Below are 20,421 nucleotides of genomic sequence, written 5' to 3'. Positions count from 1 at the left end.
ATTAAAAATATTGAAAGGTGGTTTCTTGCAGGGAGTGGTGATAGTCGCTTCACAAGAGCTTCAGCCATCGCTGTCTTTAAATACAAGAGGTTATAATACAACCTCTGAGCAGTGCTACATATTCAGGGCAGATTGGAGGCGTCAGTGAGTCGCTATCAGAAAGGGACAAGACGGGCCAGGGCTACTTGGTTAGCATGCTAACTTCAGTAGAAGAAATGGCCTGACAGAGACAAGAGTAAATATTTATGTTACTCTCCACCTCTGGAGACAGCTCTTGGTGAGTAAAGGAATGAAGTTTGATGCTGAACAATGTTTCTTCCAGACTGGTCAGTAAACAGATGTTAATGCTAACACTGCCCATGTAGGAAGAGCAAAATCTGCAAATAGCTTCTTTAAGATAAAAGGCTGGAAAACATCCATTTAACTTTAGGAGTTGGGCTGTTTATGCAGTAAAGCCGCTGAGCCACTGGAAGTGAGTGATGGCAACACTGGTAATCATCTTGGACTTTTTTGACTAGTCTTTTTGTTATTGAAGGGAGGACTTGCTAAATTGGGATATTGATATGGGCTATGAACAGTAATCTGAAAACATGCAAGCTGTAAATAGAGTTGAGGGCCAAAGGCAGCCCAATCTCTTATATATGACAAGACAGATGTACAGTATACTAAGACTGAAGGGTTGTACGACACAAGTCAGAGTGCCAATAAGAAGTTTATTTCAATTCAGTCAATATTGTTAAAAAAAAAAAAAGCCATTACGTAGCTTGGATATTTTCTTTGTACAACTTCACATGTTATAATGAAATGATCTCAGAAAAAACCTTCTTGCAAAAACATCCGCAGAGAGAAAACAAGTAAGGCAGAGAGGATATGGGTTAACGTAGAATTACAATCCAAGCAGGCGAGAAATGGCCCGTTTTTTTCAAAATTCAGATGACATGTATAAAATTTACACATTGAATTCTGAGCAATCAAAACAAATATTTACAATTCCTTTATTTTTTCTTATCAAATTTGCTTCATAACAAATGTCTGAAAACTGGAGAAAACAAAACAGGTTTGCTTTATCCTCACTAAAGCACTTTTGGAGCTACTGTATCATAACATACATTCACTACCTTTGAGATCAATCTACACACTGAAGAGGACGTGAAATTCAACCAGGTATACAGTATATTTCATTGCTGCTCTCCTTGGTTTGTTTTGTCATAAATATCTTAAGTGTTGCCTTTCCTGGCGCCTGACCGCACATTAGTGTCCGCCATCCTGTAGGCCATGGAGAAAACGGACAGTGAGGATGTGTGGTTTCTTCTGTTTTTTTTGACTTCACTAGTTTATATGGCCGGTGTCATCCTATCCACAGTGAGACCAGAATAATGTGCCGCTTTTTGGTCTGCGATGTGTAATCCAAACTACCGCTACAGTCAACACGAACAAAGTAGAGACTTTCCTTCTTGTTTCATAAGAGAAGAACGAGTTGCTAGTGCTTATATGGACATTTTCCATGGCAATATGGTGATTTACAAAAGGCCAGTCTAAACACTGATACATCCTTGGACGTGTCTGTAAGCTACATATGGTTGAATATTTTTTAGACCTCAGGTTATATTTTTCCTGAGTTGTTATTTCTACAGCCGGTACAGGAAATTTCCTAAAATTCTACTGAGCTGAGCTACAAGACTTTTGCCTGTTTGAGGCAATGAGGAAATCAGAGCATGAACAGCAGGTAGCTTTACCTGCATTACAATTATTTTTGATTTTTAAACAGCTCAACATTAAAATAAAGCATTTCTTGCTTGATATGTCAACCACTCAGGTTTGGATTAGCTTCAGTTTCTACCTAAACCTGTCAAATACTTGAGCCAAAACACTGAAGCTTCAACACTGTTTACAACACCTCTTAATAAGCCAAAAGACAGGAAATAAAAACAAAAACAAAAAAACAAACAGCTTCTCAGTGTTTCATTTTTATAGCAAACCTAGAGAGAGTGACTTCAACATCAAACAGACAACAGAAAATTAACAACAGCTCATGACCTTTCCCCTTCGCAGAGAGAAGGTCACTTTGAAGGTCACTTTATCAGGGAGTGTGTTTGATGAGGCTCCCGACATTGATAAGCACTGATACACTGTCTGGCTGCTTCTCCGTCACCTCATCACCTCACAACATTCATCAGCAAATGAAAATAAACGCAATTCAAGATGGAACAACTGTGACCTTTGCTGTACCAACCAAATTTTTCATTTTCATAAAAATCTGAGGCCAAAAAAAAAAAAAAAAGATCAGGAAAGGTTCATGCATTGGGGGTGGGGGTGAGGGGGTCGCTCTAAATGAGGAGAGAAGGAAAAAGAAGTCCAGAGTTTTTTCTTTCTCGTGAATGAGCACATCAGTCCTGGTGCTGAGGAGAGAGAGAGAGAGAGAGGGGTGTAGAGGGAGTGTAGAGGGGGGAGGTTGTAGGGTGATGGATGGAAGGACGATGTCAGGACAGAGGAGCTTATTTGACCAGCCTCTTGGCTACGTCTGCGTAGGCGATCTCGATCTCTTTGTCGCTGGGGCAGGTGTTGGTGAACTCTTCGCGTGTGTAGGCGATGTTCAGGTACTTCCAGATGGCCGTCATCTCTTTGGGGATGTCGAACCCCCTGTACTTCTTGGCTACCACCTGCAGGGAAAGTGAGGCATCATAGTCCATAAATGAAGGAAATAATAAATAAATAATAACGCTCAAAAATGGAACAACGAACCCTTATGTTTAACGGCATGATTTGTATGTATGTCTATTTCTTTGTATTAGTTTGCAGCTCATCTAAATCAAAACAAAAATCTTCTGTCAAACAATTTCGCTTTTAAGTCTTCTTAAGGAGTCAACTGAAAATTATCTGGAGGTATTTCAATAATCAAATAATTGACTGTTTGGACAAAATGAATGTGATTACATCATTTTAGGCTGAAGTAAATTCTGATGGACATGTTCCACAATTATCAATTAAAATCCAAAAAATAATTTGTTGCAGCCCTATAAAATAATTAACATATAAATAACTTAAAAAGAATTGTAGGATTGTATATTCATTAATTGACCCAAATTGATTAATGGCCATTGTGAGAGAATAACTGTCATGAAGAGCTAAAGAAATAAGCTCAAAAAGACTAATAGCTGTAATATTCAAAAGGTGCTATAAGCAACTTTTATACTTTGAGATGTTAGATGTTAATTATCTTTCTAAACAAGAAAGACCAGCAACAGGACACTCTGCCTCTCCCAGACTTCAGTACATTTAAGGATACGGTTTGGCTGCATTATAGTGGAGCTAAAACAGTCATTTTTGATCAGTGACTTTACTTAATAAACAATTTTGGTGGTTGATTAATTGTTGAAGTTAATAATTCACGAGTCCCCGCTTCTAAAATGTGAAGATTTTCTGCTTTTCTCTGTCCTCTACCGTGGTACAGTATCTTCGGTTTTTTGATTGTTAGACAGAACAAGACATTAAAAAAAGAGATAAAACTGGGCTTTGGGAAATTGTGATTTCTATTTTCTGACATCATCTACATTAATTGCCTACAGTATATTGAGGGAAATAACAGATTAAATCGATAATGGAAATGATCATTAGTTGCAAACATACAGATTTGTATCTTAAACCATTTATTTAATTTTGAGAAACATTAACACCAACAGTTTCTCTGGTAGACTGATACCAGCAGTAACTTCACACAATGACTCCTCCATCTTGAAGAATGTTTTCTCTTATTCAGGCTGATCCCACTGCTCAGGTTGAAGCTGGGCGGAGCTATGCTGGCAATTACGTGAGGGCACCTATTTCAATGTACCAGTAGTTGAAGTTTTCCCTAAATATACTGTCAGCAATGTGTCACTCACTCACCTTCACTATATGCAGCTTGGGCAGCAGGTTGCAGTCGGCCAGAGTCATTTCATCACCATCCAAGAACTTGCGGTTGGACACCTTGACGTCCTCGATGCTGTTGTGGTCGATCTCGTCGGGCAGTGGCGAGCGAAGATACTCATCCAGCTTCTGCAGTGTCTTCAGTAGCCCGCGCTCCAGAGCTGTGAGGAGAAACAGGAGATATTGTAAAAACAGTAAACACTGCTTTAAGTTTAATCATATGTTCAGCATGAGCAAATAATCAACTTTTGACATACTTTTCCTGAGGCCTCCACCACATCTGTTTCAGCTGTATGCTGATCAACCACATGAGGGCAGCATTTCACCACGAGACAAGCCATAGTGTGACCATTATAAATACAGGACATGGCTGCATCATCAACACCTGTACAATCTAACCCAGTCTCACCCTGTATCTATCCATCTATAGATTATTCATTTACACTTTATTCTGTTGTTAGCAAAATATGAAATGAATGTAGCAGCAACCCCGATCAGTAGTCCAAGAGTAGATGTGACCCGGCACTTTGGATAGCACTTATCACTGAACCATGAGATTCAGCCTCAAACTCTTGTTGACATAGCCTTGGCATTCACATCCAGCTCACTATGGTTCAATATTTTCCCAGCGTGGTGAACTGCCAATGAAAACATGATACAAAATCTTGGTATTTTGTCAATATTATAAACATCCTTCCAGGAAGTAATTCCACAAATTGTTTCATCCAGGATTCAGAAACTCTAAGACAAAAAGACTACATATTTTTCATATTATTCCTATCTTATCTGGTAAGTTTATGATGCTGGCTTTCTCTTACAGAGGTGGACACGGTGCATAAACCAAGAACAGGAAGGATGAATGTGAACACTAGTTCACTCTCAGGAGAGCTGCTCTGTGGTCTTCCAGAGAGCTCAGCCAGGTGAGACAGAGAGCATACCGGCAGGAGGAGGCAGCAGAACAAAAGCTCTGTGTTCCTGAGTGAGGCTGTAATCCACCAATCAGGGCAGGGCTTCCAATGTCACCTAGCAACCAGATGACTCTCCCTGCACAATAGGGAGGTTTCTGGATCTCTACTGTTAACCAGTGTACCTAACTCTAGTGCGTGTGTGTATGAGACCAAAGCAGGTAACTTACCCTCATTTGCATCTGGTTTGGAGTTCTTGATGAATGCTGAAAACTTGGCAAAGATGTCCATACCAGCTGTGTTTGACTCGGGGTGTCTTGCACCAAGCTTGATGTACCTGCACACAAGCACACATACATAACACACACGTATGTCACAAATAAGAAGAGTTTAAAAAGTACATGTCTGGTGATATTCTGTATTTTTTACTGTCTACAGCTAATTAATCTGTGCCATAGACCCAAATTTGTTATTCAAAAAATTGAGATGAACATGGAAAATGTTTTGTTCTATTCAGGGGATTTGTTGATGATAAGAAAAGAAAAATATAGAATATTTTCAGCCTTATTCTTTAGGTGAAACATTTGTCTCAATTTAAATCCACATAGGGCCTCTCTACCTTTGCTACATGCTAATGGATCATGTAAAAGCTACCACACTGTGGCAACAGTGTGTTAGCAAGCTGTTATCACAGGGATGAGAAAGCACTCACTTGGGTGGGCAGAGGACATCCTCAAGAAACTCCTCGATCTTGTTGACATCAGTTTTGACCTCACCATTGAAGGTGATGAAGGGTGGGTGTGTGCCGGGGGCCAGGTTCTGGAGGTCTGCTGGCTTCCTGGAGGACAGAGAGTGGGGCAACTTCAGTGGACTGAAGCAAGCAGAGCCAAGTCATGCAACCAATTAAAGACATTTTTATAACGTATGTTTGCAAGTTTTTAAATATCTTCAGATTGTTAAGTTGTAAAAGAACATAGATTACTGACACTGAGTTAGCAATAAAGGGCTTGTAAATGAGACAAGAGTCACAACTGGTCTGATTCTGGTTAAATGTGTGAATAAAACGCACATACTATTCACGTCTTACAGTTCAAGTAAAGTGTGCCGTGGCTCTGCCTGCTGCACTTTAAACCGCATTTTTCTAGAGCCTTCCAGCCGTCCTCCTTATCCAACTATAGCTGCTCTGTCTTTAACTGTGTTTGAGTGCGTTTGTCTCCATGAGTGTGTTTGTGTGTCCCCTTCTCTCTGGCCTTCAAACCAGCACATTTTGTACCAGATGCCTCTGGCAAGCAGATGATACTGACACACAAACAAAAATGAGCATGTATCGAATGAGTAGTGTGAACACAACTCGCTTGTGAAATCCACAGAACCCAGATGCTTAAATCCCTCCATAACGACAACATAAAACACAGCAGTGTCTCGACAGCTTAGAGCCTAACAGATGGGTGTAAGATAGCAGACAGTGTGAATCCGCTTCTGATCTAATATATGAAACAACATCCATCCACACAGAGTCTTAAAATGGTCTGGGTTTGTGGTGTGATGGTGTACATAATGGTGGCTGAGTTTTGGGATAAGTCATCTAAGGGCGCAAAAAACGGGAAATGACTTCAATTCTTTGGCATGCAAAAGGGGAAGTGGCACCCTCACCCGGTGATATCACTGAGGAATGGGTAAGAAGGTGCCTCGAGGTTTTCATCATAGACACAAATATTAGCACAAAAGCCTTGACCCAAGACAAGACCTAAACTCAGGAAACATAAAACATCTCCACACAGGGGAATGACATGTGACTTCCACGTCCTTCTACGAGTGAAACAACATGAACCGTTCTTCAGTTTAAATACTGCAATAAAACGAACCATGAATATGGCAAACACACACCTCCTTTTGCAATACAGCCGTTTTATGTTGACTCAAGATTACAGACAGTATATTGCATGGAAAAAGCAAAGGCTGAAGCAGTTCCAGCAGTCCCAGCTGAACAAAGGGTTGTTTGAGGAGCAAGTGGTAAAAAGACACTGCTAAGTAGGCGGACATCCTCCATTGCCTTATACAGGATACTAGCATGCATTGTTTTATGTTACAGACCTTCTGCCAGGGAAATTATGCAAATGTTCTTTGGCAACCTATGCACTCATCTTGAATGTGCAGGCATGCATTAAAACCAAATAGCTAGTCAAATGGACACTGCTTTCCTCCTAGCTGTTTACAAAGGCCGCAGTATTTATCAAGTACATCTCTGTTGTGTTTTGTCAGCACGCAGTGATCCTCATGTCCTGGAGGAGGAGGGGGAGGCGTCTGGTGTTGAACCAGCTGCCACATGGATGAACCACGCTTTGGAATAAAACGTCAGAAATTTGAATCTCTGAGTCAAACACACGTGACGAAGAGAAAAAAACCATAGAAACCAGACGTCCATCTGACCATCAGCCATGGCTGAAAATAATCTGGCACTTGCTTGTCCTGGCTTAGCAAGTGGAAAAAACATTGAGGGAGCATTTAGATGAATCACACAGACAGAAACATAGTGGGTTTGGTAAAGAGCTTCTGGTACTGGAATCCACATGTGAAAGCACGTTCTCTTGCAGCTGGGAGGAAAAATAAAATAAAAAAAAAATATATATATATATATCCAAGACAAAATTGCAGAGGATCACTGGTTTTCTGATCCCAGGCATGAAAAATAACATGTTGCCCACCAAAATCTAGGCAGGAAGTGAGCGGAGTGAAGAACCTTAAATAGACCCTCCAGAGTCTGTATGTTTATTTTCCTCCGATTTTCTCCGGCCTGGGAAAGGGTCATGGGAAAACCAAATAAGCAGTGGGGAAGCAGCGAGCGTGTTAGAGGTGGGGCTGCATCAAAGAGTTTTCGAGGCACTGAGGCCTTTGTGGAAACACCCAGAAAATGGGTGGGAGGAAAACAAGTTGAATATCTTTTTTAGTCCCAGCCAATGAAATGAGGACAAGCAGCAGCAGAGGAGGATATCGATGAAGAGGAGGATGGGGGCTGGACTCACCTCTTGAGGTCCACTGTGGTGACGTTGAAGACGACTCCTTTAAGCCACAGGATCATGAAGAGCCTCTGAGAGAAGGGGCAGTTCCCGATGCTCTCTCCATCACTTCCCGCCTTAAATATACAGAGAGATAGCAAGTTAGGATAGGAGCAGACTAACTATCAGCAACATATCACAGATACCATTCCTGAAGACAGAGGGCACACCTCTTTCTATCTCACAGGGACCATTAAGTACAGGGTGGAAACGGCCAGGATTTAATCATTGCACGTATAAAACACAAGATAGCAAGATCTTAAAAAACATCTGTAACAAGTTTCTACCACTGATAGCACTTGGCTTATAGCTGAGGCCAAAACGGAAAAAGGGCCCAATAATCTTAGTAGGGATCACATCTCTGTTGCACAATCTTTTACGGCCTGGGGCGTTTCACTCCACTCGCCCGGAGAGGGCCCATTTCAGACAACGACTCTTTCATACACATTACAGGCTGCCCTCGAAAACACTTGAGGAGTAGGGAAAGAGTAGAAGGCAGAGCCCCTTGTTTTAAATGCTTCAGCACACTTCCTCCTCCATTAATCTGCCAAACTGTAAGAGGAAACTTCTGGAGTGATTAAGACTCGGATGGCCTCTTGTTTCCCCTTTTGCTAGACTGCACAAACACAAGACAGAGCGGTGGCGGTGACAACGAGATCAATGGGAAGTGGCGTGCGCCCTTGGAATTAATGGTGAGCGCTCATCGTTCAGCAACAGAACCAAAGACAGGATTCAGGTTTGAGATGGGATTTTAATATCCAAATCAAAACAAGTTCTTTCTTTTTGAAAGCTGATAATAATGAAAAGCTGAAATCCAGTCTGAACACCCCTGCAATGGATGAGAGAAACTTAATAGCTGTGATTTCTATTCTCGCCTCTCACACACAGCAGTAATCAGAAAAGCTATGGGAGGGTGTGCGTCAAACTGTCAGCGATATCTCCCGTTCTCTCAACAACCATCCATCTCTTTTGTCATGCGCTGTCTTCTTTCTCACACTCTCTCCACTACCTCTAGCTTTGCTCCGCTCACAGCCATGTAGGGAGTGAGGAGGGTGTAGAAAAGGACAAATATGGTTTGGATTCTACATCAGGAGGAAGAATAAGCATTTCATTTGATTAACTGAGCTTTGGGCAGTATCTTAATGAAATCTGCTATGCTGACTGCCGCACAGTTATGTCCTCTCCGAGACAACCTACTAGATTTCAAGTTAAGCCACATTGCTGGTAAAAATCAAGAGCCGTCATTGTGAAACCGAAATCGGATATTGTTCTCATCTGCGCCTTGCCATTCACGTTACACCAACAAATAAAATTTTGTCTACATTTTACTTCTTACATACTTAAATCACCAGATGTACATCACAACCTTTATTAAAGATGCAGAGTTGTGGATGCCAAGTGTGTTGAGGTATGTCATTCTCCAAGCAAGGCAGGCAAAAAAAAGAAAAAAAGAAAAAAAAGAAAAAAAGAATGCACCGTATTCATCTATTCACAAGGACAAGCATGGAGGTCATTCACGTATCTACGCCCTGGAATGCACCTCTGCATTCAGTGTAATACTGTAGCAGATCTTCTGTGAAGCAGCTGAATATCGTTTCTATTATGTCAGCCTCTTATGTCGTCAGTCACTCCTCATTCACTGCGCTTCCTCTGCATGTCCTCCTTTTTTTTTTAACTCTCTTTCTTGCAACTGCAGAGGTGGTATGCAAAGTGTTTCAGTGTGTGTCATGCAAAAGACATTAAAAAAAAAAACTCAGTTTTTGCACAAATAATGTTTGCGAAGTTGCCGACAAAGATAAGAATAAAATTTAAATCAGATCTCAACTCAACAGCCGTTACAAGAATATTTGTTTAATATCCGAGATGCAGCTTCTGAACTGTCCTCAATAGAGGACTTTGTTTTGGCGCATTGAGCCAGTCCAGCAGCTCCTTGCTGGTGCGGACAGGCTGGCTGCTGTTGTCCTCTGTGTGACGCCCAGTGGGATGGCTCTGTTTGATCTGCCTGCTGGCTCCCATTGTACTGCGGCTGTCCCGCCCCCCCCCCGAATTCAATATCTGAAAAGCGTGGATTAGATCACTGCCTTTGTTCAGCCAATGAAAGTCCCCTTTTCACCTTACATGATTCAATTCCAAAATAAAGCTGCGGCCGTGAAGTGTTGGCGGTATCGTGGTTCACGGCCGTTACTACACTCAGCTGACATTAGCTGATCCTTATAGGATCAGAAAGACATGAATGAGATGATTATTCCATTTTCCCCACAGCGCTACACCTACAGAGAACCATTCAGTACTGGATCAAGAGTGGCAATGCAGCACAGCAACTGTTCCCATGGCAATGGCCAGACACATATGACATGGAAAGCAGAGCACGCAGTGAGGAGGGGATTACCGATTCACAGGTGAAGCGTCTGAAGTGAGCCCTCTTTCTGTAGGGACAAAAATGCAAACCACACGTTGCAGTGTCATTAGTTGATCAAAAGATGTTTAATATACTCGAACAGAGTGAGCTGCTTTTAAGCTGAGTTCATCTAAGTCCCATGTCTCAAGTGGCCAAGAAGAAGGCCACAGCAGCTGAGAAACACATTGCACACTTTTCTTTCTCTCTCCGTCTGTTCCTGGAGCCGTGGCAAGGCTCCTACCCTCTGGAGTCTGCAGCAGAGCAGACTGCAGCTCTCTGCCAAAGACACTGATAGCAGGGATCTGCTGCAGAGAGAGAGAGATGGCAGCAGAGGCAGAGAGAGAGAGAGAGAGAGAGAGAGAGAGATTACTGGAAGTAGGGAGGAAATTAGGCATCATAGGTAGTGCTAACTGACATGGAAGACATCAAGCAATAATAGATACTTAAAGTGAGAGGAGGAGAAAAGACAGTGAGCTTCAGGGGCTGTGTGCTGTTTGGCACACTGCTTGTTTCTTCCTCCTCCTCCTCTTCCCCCTTTATTCCTCTCCCCTTATCCTGGGCCCCTCTGTAGAGTGTGTGTGTGTGTGGGGGGGGGCATTTGGGGAGGAGGGAGAAACTATTCCAGAAATGTCCTGTTACTCCCACCGAAGAGGGTGCTTTGTTTAGTCAAAGTGATGATGCTGGTGGGGCTGCATTTCCGCTGTCTGTGACATATAAACTACTGCGCTGTTAAGGAGGAGCTACCCTACATTTTGTGTAGACACATGTGAGGTGATCCTCAGCAAAAATTGTCTTGAGTAACATTTCAAAGAAGCATCAAGAGGATGACCTCAGCTGATCAAAGAAAATTAAAAACTAAAACTAGATTTGTACATAAAGCCTAAAAAACCAGTTTGAAGAGGTTAAAAAAATCCCTCCAAACATTGTCGTCATCCTCTACCCTACTAACACTTTCCATAGAGCCGCTATTATTATAGTGTGACATTCAGAAAAGGGCTTCTGGAGAACCTTCTATACACCAACAACACAAAGCACTTTTTGTTTGTAGAGTTTGAAGAACGTCACCAGTTAGCAGGGGTTGAAAAAACACCCCAATAAAAACACACAAGCCAGGCAAGAAATTGTTTCAAACCGGCCCTTATAAGGTAAGGCACATCAGTTGAAAAAGATGCACTTTTTCCAAGAAGTAAACCAGCAATTCACTTCCAAATACAAGCAGCATTCACAAGAACACTGAGCTGCGCCCAGTGTGCAGTCTGCTATTTTGCCTCCCTGTGTCAAAAATGACTCACATCTTGGCGACGGTTACAGCATCTTTCACAAAGATTCAGACTGAGATTTCTCCCTGATGTGAAACGGCTGTAATAAAGTCTGGGCCAGAGAAGCAGCAACAGCTGACTACTGGTAACAGACACTTGTGCTTTATTTAGGCTCAATAGATGGGCTGCGAGTCAACAGATGCTTGTTTATTTAATACTAAACACACACAGCTGCCCAGTGGAGGGTGTGACTCATGCTCAAGTCGGATGTTATCTGCGTACAGGACAGTGTGGCCCCATAGCAACACAATGAGACTCAGTCAGTCAGGGGCCAGACATGTCTCTGAAACACATAGTATCTTCTAAAAAAAGTGAGGTCATTCCTCTTATCACTTCCTCTTTGACTTTGCTCATGTACCCACTGATGTAATGAGCACATCTCAGGAGTAATAAGGATGATGCAAGGCCTTAAACCTAACAACCTTGAACATAATATGGCCATGTATGCACTTGAAGGTATGTGCACTTTTAACAGGTTTCCTCTTCACAAGTTCAGCCCCATAACACTTTACAAGTAGCCACATAAAATGCAAGAGCTGTTCAATTCGACCTCTCCCTCTTGTTTTCTACGACTTCTCACACTTTCTTTAACGAACACTCATCATTATTTTAGACAATGTTTTTTCTTTTAGACTGGTGATGTGAGATCACAGTTACAGTAGCCAGCGCTCAGGGACAATGGATCCTGTTCAGACTGGGCACGGTCCTCCCAGTCTCCGCTCACGGCCTAATTTTAGTAACATGGCAGCCCGTGCCTTTCCCTCCCCAGCACACTTCATATTCTAAATTGGGTGGGCAGCTGAGCAAGTTCCAGCCACACTTTGACCGAATAAGGAACTGACGATGCAGCTTTCCTCCTCCTGCTCTGACACACAGCAGGAATGTCTGTTTGAGAGTGGGCAGCCATGGCAACGTCATGGCAACGCCTCTCCCTGTTTGCTGGACAAGTATGCAGGCTAAACTGAGGTTAGGGCTGTGACTAGACTGTGGAGCTGAACCAAAACCTGCCTGTTACTCAGGGTTACTCAGCCCACGATGCTCTTAGTCGGCTTCACTAAACTTAGCCACCTTAAGGGAGAGCTGTAAATTAGCTTCATGACACATACACTCTGTCATGTGTCCAAGTCCAAAAGGGAGATCAGAGTTCAAGGCCAGCTGCAGAACAACAGCCCTACACCTGGGATGATCTGATACCTTGGGGGCATGTCAGCAGGGTAGATACTTATAGAGACAGGTTAAGATCATAAAGATCACAGGTCACCAGCATCAACTACGCACTGTCTAAGCAAAATATCAGAATGATGTTTTGAAGGCCACTGAGAGTAGAGCTGAAATGAACAGTCGGTTAATTGATTGAAAGAAAAATAATCATTGGTAACTCTCTCGATAGTTGATCACTTCAGTCATTTTTCAAACAAAAATACAATCCATTCTCTATTGTGGGGATTTGCTGCTTTGGATTAATTGACAATAGAATTAATCTGAGGCGTTCATGAGATGTTTAATGGAACAGAATTTTTTTTTCTGCTAAACATATTTTTATCTCAAATCTTTGCTCTGTTGTAAAATATCAGATTGTTTTAAATCTTTGGGCCTTGAAAACAAGACATCTAGAGGTCACAACTTGTAACTAAGAGACTTCTTTAACCAATGATGAGGTGTAGAAAAATAGACATAAGTAAAGAAAAGTATAAATTCTAAAAACTAGTTATCTGATGCCATCTTTTGGTTCTCAACAGTTTGATGCTCTGCGCGGATTTTGCCTATCATAAAAATGTGAGGTTTGGCTCGATGTCTGATTGAGTAGGGCTGGACTGAGTGGGTGATGAGATGACCACTCAGAGAAATGAGTGTACTGAGGAGTCAGACCCTGCTGGATCATGGAAACGCCATCACATCCTTGGTGTGGCTCTGACTCAGGCTGACATCACTCAGTGGAAACCTCAAGACCAGTCAGACACAGACCCTCTGTGCCTGAGCACATGAGCGCTAAGAACCATCGGTTTCTGTGGAAAATTGGAAGTCTAAGTCCAAAAGAGGTTTAACCATGCTACAGCAATGACGTAAGGCCAAGTCAATAATATTAGAACCACTGTATTTAACCTCACTGTAGGAGATAAGATTACAGCAAATTGAGCACAGGATGAGTGTTTGGTGATGAGTAATACAGATCCCAAATGATGGAAAAACAAACAGACAGCCACATGGGAGATCCAAGGGACCCAACAGTCACCCTCGCTCTGTTGTTTCAAGTGTCTAACACAAACAACAAGCTGCAAACTGAAGTCGGCTCCGGCCTCAACTCCACCCACTTACACAATCATAGACCCCAGACTGAAGACAAGGACAGAGTCACACATTCACACCTACATACATAAAACCCACTTTTGTCTTCCTTTGCCCTCTTTTTCATTCCATTTGCAAAGGACGTAAAACTGCTCACCACTTGTCTGCCCTGAAAACCAAAAAATATCACAAACTTGAAACGTCTTTAAAAAGCTAATGTCTCTGGCACAAGGCTGTAAAGATTTGATTCAAACCCAAATGAACTCTGTAGTGACTCCTTTAGGACAAATGTCTCGTCTAGACAGCTGTGAACCTCCCTCAGGCAGAAACACAGTGCCAGCATGCCATTACCACGCAAGCCAGATCAGCATGGCAGCAAAGCCCGCACCATGGCCAAACAAGCACAGGCCTCATCAGTAATTCTGAGCAGACAGTGCGTCTCTCTCTCTCTGGCCACTGGCTGTGTTCTGGCTGGTTGTGCCCACTCTGACCAGCAATTGAGATGTTTTTCAGCATCAGTCTGAGACATACTGCCTAGCTTTTCACATCATAAAAATCAAACATGCAAAACACTTGTGGAGCAGCTTCTGCAGAAAACCTTAAAGTTTGCATGGACAGAGACTGTATATTTATGCATCATATTATCACACGTTATAAATTGCGTGGCATAACATGTAGCACATCAAACCAATATTAAAATATTTAACTTTAGTTTAAAACAGTCACAATGTTACTTCAATGTGAGCTGTTGTTATTGTTTTTATGATGGGTACAACTGTGGGGTTGGAACTTTTGATTTTACATTTTTTATTTCCTCCCTTCGCTCCCTGTTTGTAAACAAAATAGTAATGTTGGACCAGATCTGATGAAGGCAGATTTGGAATTTATCATCTTGCCATCATGCATACAGTCACCACTGAGCTCTGTTTATATTTAAATGTAAACTTCTTTTTTCTTGTAACATTAGCGTTAGGGTTCATTCCTTCCATACTTGCTTGTTAACATTTCTTCCTCCATCTTATTATTTTTTCCACTTTATGGAAGTTGTTTACTGTTCTTTTACAACGCTTCTGGGCATCCCGTGGCAACCACGGTAACCCCGTGTTTAACATCACTACACTATGAAATGCTGGTAATACCCTCAGGCAAAGTGTGTAAAAATTATGATTTTACAGTGAGACAGTCCTAAACCCTCATGGGGTGTCTGCGAGTCTGTGAGGGCGGACATTGGGATTGGGCCACAGTCTTCTACCGCCAAACCTCAATGGATATATGGGACACCGAGGGCCCCCCCATCACCCTATTCTCCATGTTCGGGTTCACTTTGGGTTACATCAGTGGGTCAGTTGGCTCTGCTACAAAGAACGTAGCACGTGAAACACAAGCAGACTGGATCATGTTGAGACTGATTAAGTTACATGTGTAGTAAGGAGGGCAGATTCACTTATTTAAGGGGTCATTCACCTCCTCTGACAGTGAAGATGATGTAACAGAGAAGCAGAGGTGAGTCAGAGGCTCGTTTTTCCTCTGTATCCTGACCTGGTAGGTTACAACTGCTGCAGCGACCTGTACAGCCCTTATTAGCTCACAAGTAAAACGCACCATGAACTAGCAAGAATTCTGAATCTGGTTGGATTCAATCTTTGAAGTCTCAGATCTATGTTGTTCTAGGCTGGCCTCACTTCCCGTCATTGAGCTTGCAGGAGAAATGCCTCATTAGCCACTGGTTTCCTGGTCGGGCAGCACAAATGAGACAAGCTCTTCCTCTGCCTATTAGATTGAACTCAACTTTTCCTCTGGACATTTTGGCACAACATGATATCACACAGGATACATTTATTCAGGCACAACTGGGATCACATGTGTAGCAAAGATCAATCCTATAATCTTCTGACATGAACATAAATAAGTTCTTAATACGCCTCTCCATATAAATACAAAGACTGATTGCCCCTCTTCGATTTGGTGTAATAACACGCTGCCAGAAGGATTAGGCCAGTTTCCAGAGAGTCAGTCAACCAGATCGTTACAGAGAAGAAGCAGTGACAGGTCAGGTGCTGCAAAAGCAAATTCACAGCAACAGCACAGCACTCTACAACAGTAACACGCCATTAATCTTTGTACCCTAACTCATGATGCTGACTGCAGCATTGCTATATGCTTGGGGAAAAATAAACTGCTCCATCGATTTTCCTATTTAAAAAAAAAAAAAAAAAGCCCTCGGTTGCCTAGAATACCACCCATGCCACCCAAGGGGGAGAGAAAGGGTTTATTTTAACTGAAAAGCAATATGCAAACAGTAAGCAAATTTTAGTGTGACATTCAAACAGAGCTATGACTTGATACCTTTACCATCATCCTGTGGATCAACTGAACACTGATAAAAACATGTACAAGTAGCACTTGGCCATGCAAGTAATTTCATGCAACAGCATTGAGCAAAGTAAGTGCTGAAAAAGGTCATTGTGTTTCCATAAAAACAGTACATCACATGGCACAACTCTGATTATCACGTGTTCTGACTGATAGCACAATAGGACATGAGCTGCTCTTCCCAAGGCCTTTTAAATAAACCTCACAGAACAGACTCCTCGTGTCTACTATGACTTCACATGGACCATAGCATATTTTCTCATATACAAGGAAGTGAAACTTAAATCTGAGTGGGCACTGCAATGTGTGTTGACTATTAATTGCGCCTACAGAGTGTGCTGACTGTTCACCCTGATCATCCCTACAGAAGTGCCACTTTGTTGGGACCTCTGCCATGTTGCCGGCTTTCCACTCCACTGTTCCCAAGAGACTGTCCCGAAGGACAACCACAAACACAGATGGGCTCTTATGCCATCCAGACTTAAAAGCACTTCTCTAACATGTTTACTGGCTATGCTGTCACTGCTGGCAAGAGGATGGAAGTTTGGAGGCAGCAGGAGGCTTTCCAACCAGTAACGTGACCTTGGCACATTTGCAGGCGACAGACGCATACACAAGTAGAGATAACGCCTGTCTGTTTCTCTTAACTCATCCATATTCTTTTCACTGCCATATAGTCAGGACATATGGTGGCAGAAAAGGACGCACCAGCATATCTGGCCAGAATTAATTCAGAGCAACTTTGTAAAGCTGTGAGAAACTGAATGAAAACATAATCAGGCCTGTACTAATGACAAGAATCATACACATCAACAATAGTGAATCTCTTTCACCATCCAGTAGAAGTAACACAATACAACCACCTGACTCATCTCAGAGCAGCTTTGAAGAAAACCACTCCGTCTCATTCAATCAGGTAGTGCTATGATCAATATAGAGAAATGGATGGACCTCATTTTAAGAGTCAAGATTTCAAAGTGTAACTTGAATTGCGATGATTCAACATAATTATACGGAGCTGCACTTTTGTTCTTCTCGACTTCAAGTCACAGAAAAACGTCACAATTATCACAGCACATAAATACATCAGATTTAGGGTTTCATGTTACCACTTCAACCATGTTATGTGTGGAAGTGCCAAGTGAAACAGACATGGGAGGATGTTGGAAAGGAGAACCTCTCCAGCTCACCAGAGCAGACTACTCCTCGTGTGCAAAATGATATCTAATCTGCCGGACTGTGATGAGGTCAAGGGTCGACCTTCCCTCTTACAATGTCATTATATCACACTCATTTGCAATTTAGAGCAAAAAATGCTGACAATGCTGAGCTTCACCTCACCGCCCTTGAAGATGAGTCCAATGTAAAGTGTTCCCATAACAATGTTACGACTGTTGTGATAAACACTGCAGGTAGAAAAGTTTTAGTGCGAAATCATCTAAGTGTCTCTAAAGTGGGAGGGTCAACTACTGTTAATGGGTTAACAGCGCTGTCACTGCTCAGTCTATTCAGACAGACACTGTGGAGACTCATGTACTGGAAGTATAATTAGTCAGCTCTGATATGTGGCAGTGCCCTAACAGATCTGACACGGCTGTGCATGGAGAGCAGCACGCACAGTTCCTTATCAGCTGTTCCCAGAGGCCCGGCTCGCACCAGTGTGCCTATGGCAACCTGCATGCCTGCCATTGTCCCCCATGACTGTGTTTAATGCAGCACAGTAAGAACAACGGCATCAATAATAGATGTGGACATGTAGGTAACACACAGCCGCGCTAGAGCGATAGAGACGACAGGCTATCATGTCCCCCCACACAGACACAACGAGAAAACACACAATGGAGGAAACTTCTGTACACAACGGGGCTGCACAGTCCAAAGAGGGAGGGGCTGGGAGGGAAGAGTTGGCCACATATGTAAACCTTCCAGGCCTGGGGATGATGTAACCTCTCCTGGAGGCTGTGAGAGGTAGTTGAGGAAATAATGCTGGCCAGTTCTTTCCCATCAGCCTCTGCTTCTCTGCCTCATCAATACCTCACAACAAAAAGGACTCCCTTTAGAGAGTCAACAGCAACAATACAAGAAAAGGATTTCAGTATTTGTACTGAATCTGGACAGATTTTGGAAGACAGAGAATCAAACTTTTACAGGCCTGAGCTGACAGTATGACACACCCCAAAACAGAAGCCAGCTACACAAGGTTACAAATGCATAATATGATTAAATTTAAATAAGGTGGATTTGTTAATAAACATTTTTAATTAGGCTTATCACAAGTAACTATTCTCATAAGTAGCACTAAGAAATGTATTTCAGAGCTGTAAACATACACATACTATTAAGTGTTTGTTGTTGTGGTCAGTGACACCCCACTGCACTACCACCCACATGCTCTCCCAGGCAATGCAGGACCTCAAACCCCCTCCCACTCCCCCCGCCCCCGTATACAGCCCCTTTCTCCCCCTTTTCTTTCCTCTGTCATTTTCCCGCCCTCCAAAGCAACAGGCTGAAGAAAAGAAAACAGCCATTCACTACCCTCCACCACCACCACAATCATCGGCGTCACCTGTTATAGGAAAAGCAGTGGTGCTGTAGAAAAAAAAAAGATTTCTCTGTAGGTCATCCATCAAGCTCTCTGATGTGTCACCATATGTAAATGTAAAGAACTGTGTTCATAGAAATAACAACACACAATACAGCACCAACACCACTAATGACAGATGCCTGTAACATACTGTAGCAACAGACCACAATTCTTTGTCATATCCTTGTCTTGTAAATAATCTCTAACAAGGGCATCACCAAACCAGTCTATCCATCAAAGATCTATGGTGGCAGTCTGATGATCCAAACACCAAACTTACACTGAAATGACTGGTTTGAGTCTATTCCAGTGTCCATTCATGGCCGTATGGATGGATGTATGCACCTCTAACATAATCCATCACCTGCATATTGTGTCAATCAACTAAGAAATACAACTGCAGCAAGTGTGCACATGTTTAAAGTGTAGTATCGGCTGCTGTGGACCGCAGCTACTGAGCTTTTGTTACCGAATTAGCGCCCAGTTTTTCAGCATGGCAGGCTCGTCCTTCCCCACGATGGGCCGGGGGGGGGGCAAGCTGCATCCGCCCTGCTGGTGACACTGCAGGCTCCACATGGCCACAATGGCAGAGAGGGTTATGGATGTAAAACCTACAGATTTTCACTTCAAGCGACTAGCTATCTTGTCCCAGCCTTTATATCAAATACAGACCCCCGTGAGTGAAACACTAACGCATTGCTAGCTTAAGTGGTCTTAGCTAAACAAATCCCTAGTCTGTAGAAATAATATCGATAGCGTTATTTTCCTTCCCAAACCAGTAATGAAGCATTTCTCATTGCTGTGAACTGATACACGTTAGGTTTAACCGACAATGAAAAACTTCTCCCATACGACTTGTGCTGCGGTCTTACCTTCACAAACAGCTCGATAACGGGTTCGTTATCCGCCTTTACTCCGTTCTGTGGTACCGACAGCGACATTGTGGATGCTACTTTGTGAAGTTTCGCTAACAAAGATGAGTTTCTTTTCTTCTTGCTACCACGCCCGACTTAGCTCGGTCCACCTCTCCACCACCCTTTTTTCCGCACTCAATCCCAGTAGGCGCTTTTTCTCCCCCAAGGAGGACCCGCGGTGTTGGACGCAGAAAGTCTGTTGAGCAGGGCGGACGAGGAGGCAGAGGTGTCTGCCGGATACAACTGTTTTTACGCTGGTGTTTAAACTTCAAGCTGGCTGAACTACAAATACATCGTTGGCTTGTGAGGCTCTTTACGCTGGCTGAGCAGTGACGATGAGGACGGTGGGAGAAGCAACGGGAATATTTAAAGCTGTGATGTCATTGAAGCGCAAACAGAAAATGTGGGAGGGTTTGAGGAGGGAGTCTCTCATTGGGAGGAGGATGAGGAATAACGCTGGAACTGCTGCTCGTCAGTCCCAGGACAGATACACTATTTTTGTCAGAAAAATAAATCCATTTTCTTAAATCGCCTGCCGCCATTAAACTTTTCTTTAAGAGATATAGAGGAAATCCAAAGAAAATTTCTCATTAGGTCAATTGTCCACCACTTTATATTTTATTTATATTTTAGTCTAAGTCCTCTTTTAATGAAAAACATAGCAATAATTTAATAATCTT

The 20,421-nt window shown here is 42.6% G+C and overlaps 1 protein-coding gene across 1 annotated transcript; it reads right to left on the bottom strand.

Moving 5' to 3' along the window:
• Positions 1-693: 693 nt before the first annotated feature.
• clic4 (chloride intracellular channel 4) lies at positions 694-20,089 on the bottom strand. Its single transcript, XM_022750907.1, has 6 exons — positions 19,700-20,089; positions 7,835-7,944; positions 5,524-5,649; positions 5,042-5,148; positions 3,886-4,067; positions 694-2,660 (listed from the first exon to the last, which is right to left on the bottom strand). Exons 1-6 carry the CDS (start codon positions 19,766-19,768, stop codon positions 2,496-2,498), a joined length of 759 nt encoding a protein of 252 aa, XP_022606628.1. The 5' UTR covers positions 19,769-20,089; the 3' UTR covers positions 694-2,495.
• Positions 20,090-20,421: the final 332 nt, after the last annotated feature.

The sequence above is a fragment of the Seriola dumerili genome, unplaced genomic scaffold (assembly GCF_002260705.1).
Source record: "Seriola dumerili isolate Sdu_G_001 unplaced genomic scaffold, Sdu_1.0 BDQW01000149.1, whole genome shotgun sequence".
Taxonomy (NCBI): Eukaryota; Metazoa; Chordata; class Actinopteri; order Carangiformes; family Carangidae; genus Seriola; species Seriola dumerili.
Note: the sequence above shows the minus strand (reverse complement) of the source record. Positions and strands in the feature narration are given on the sequence as shown.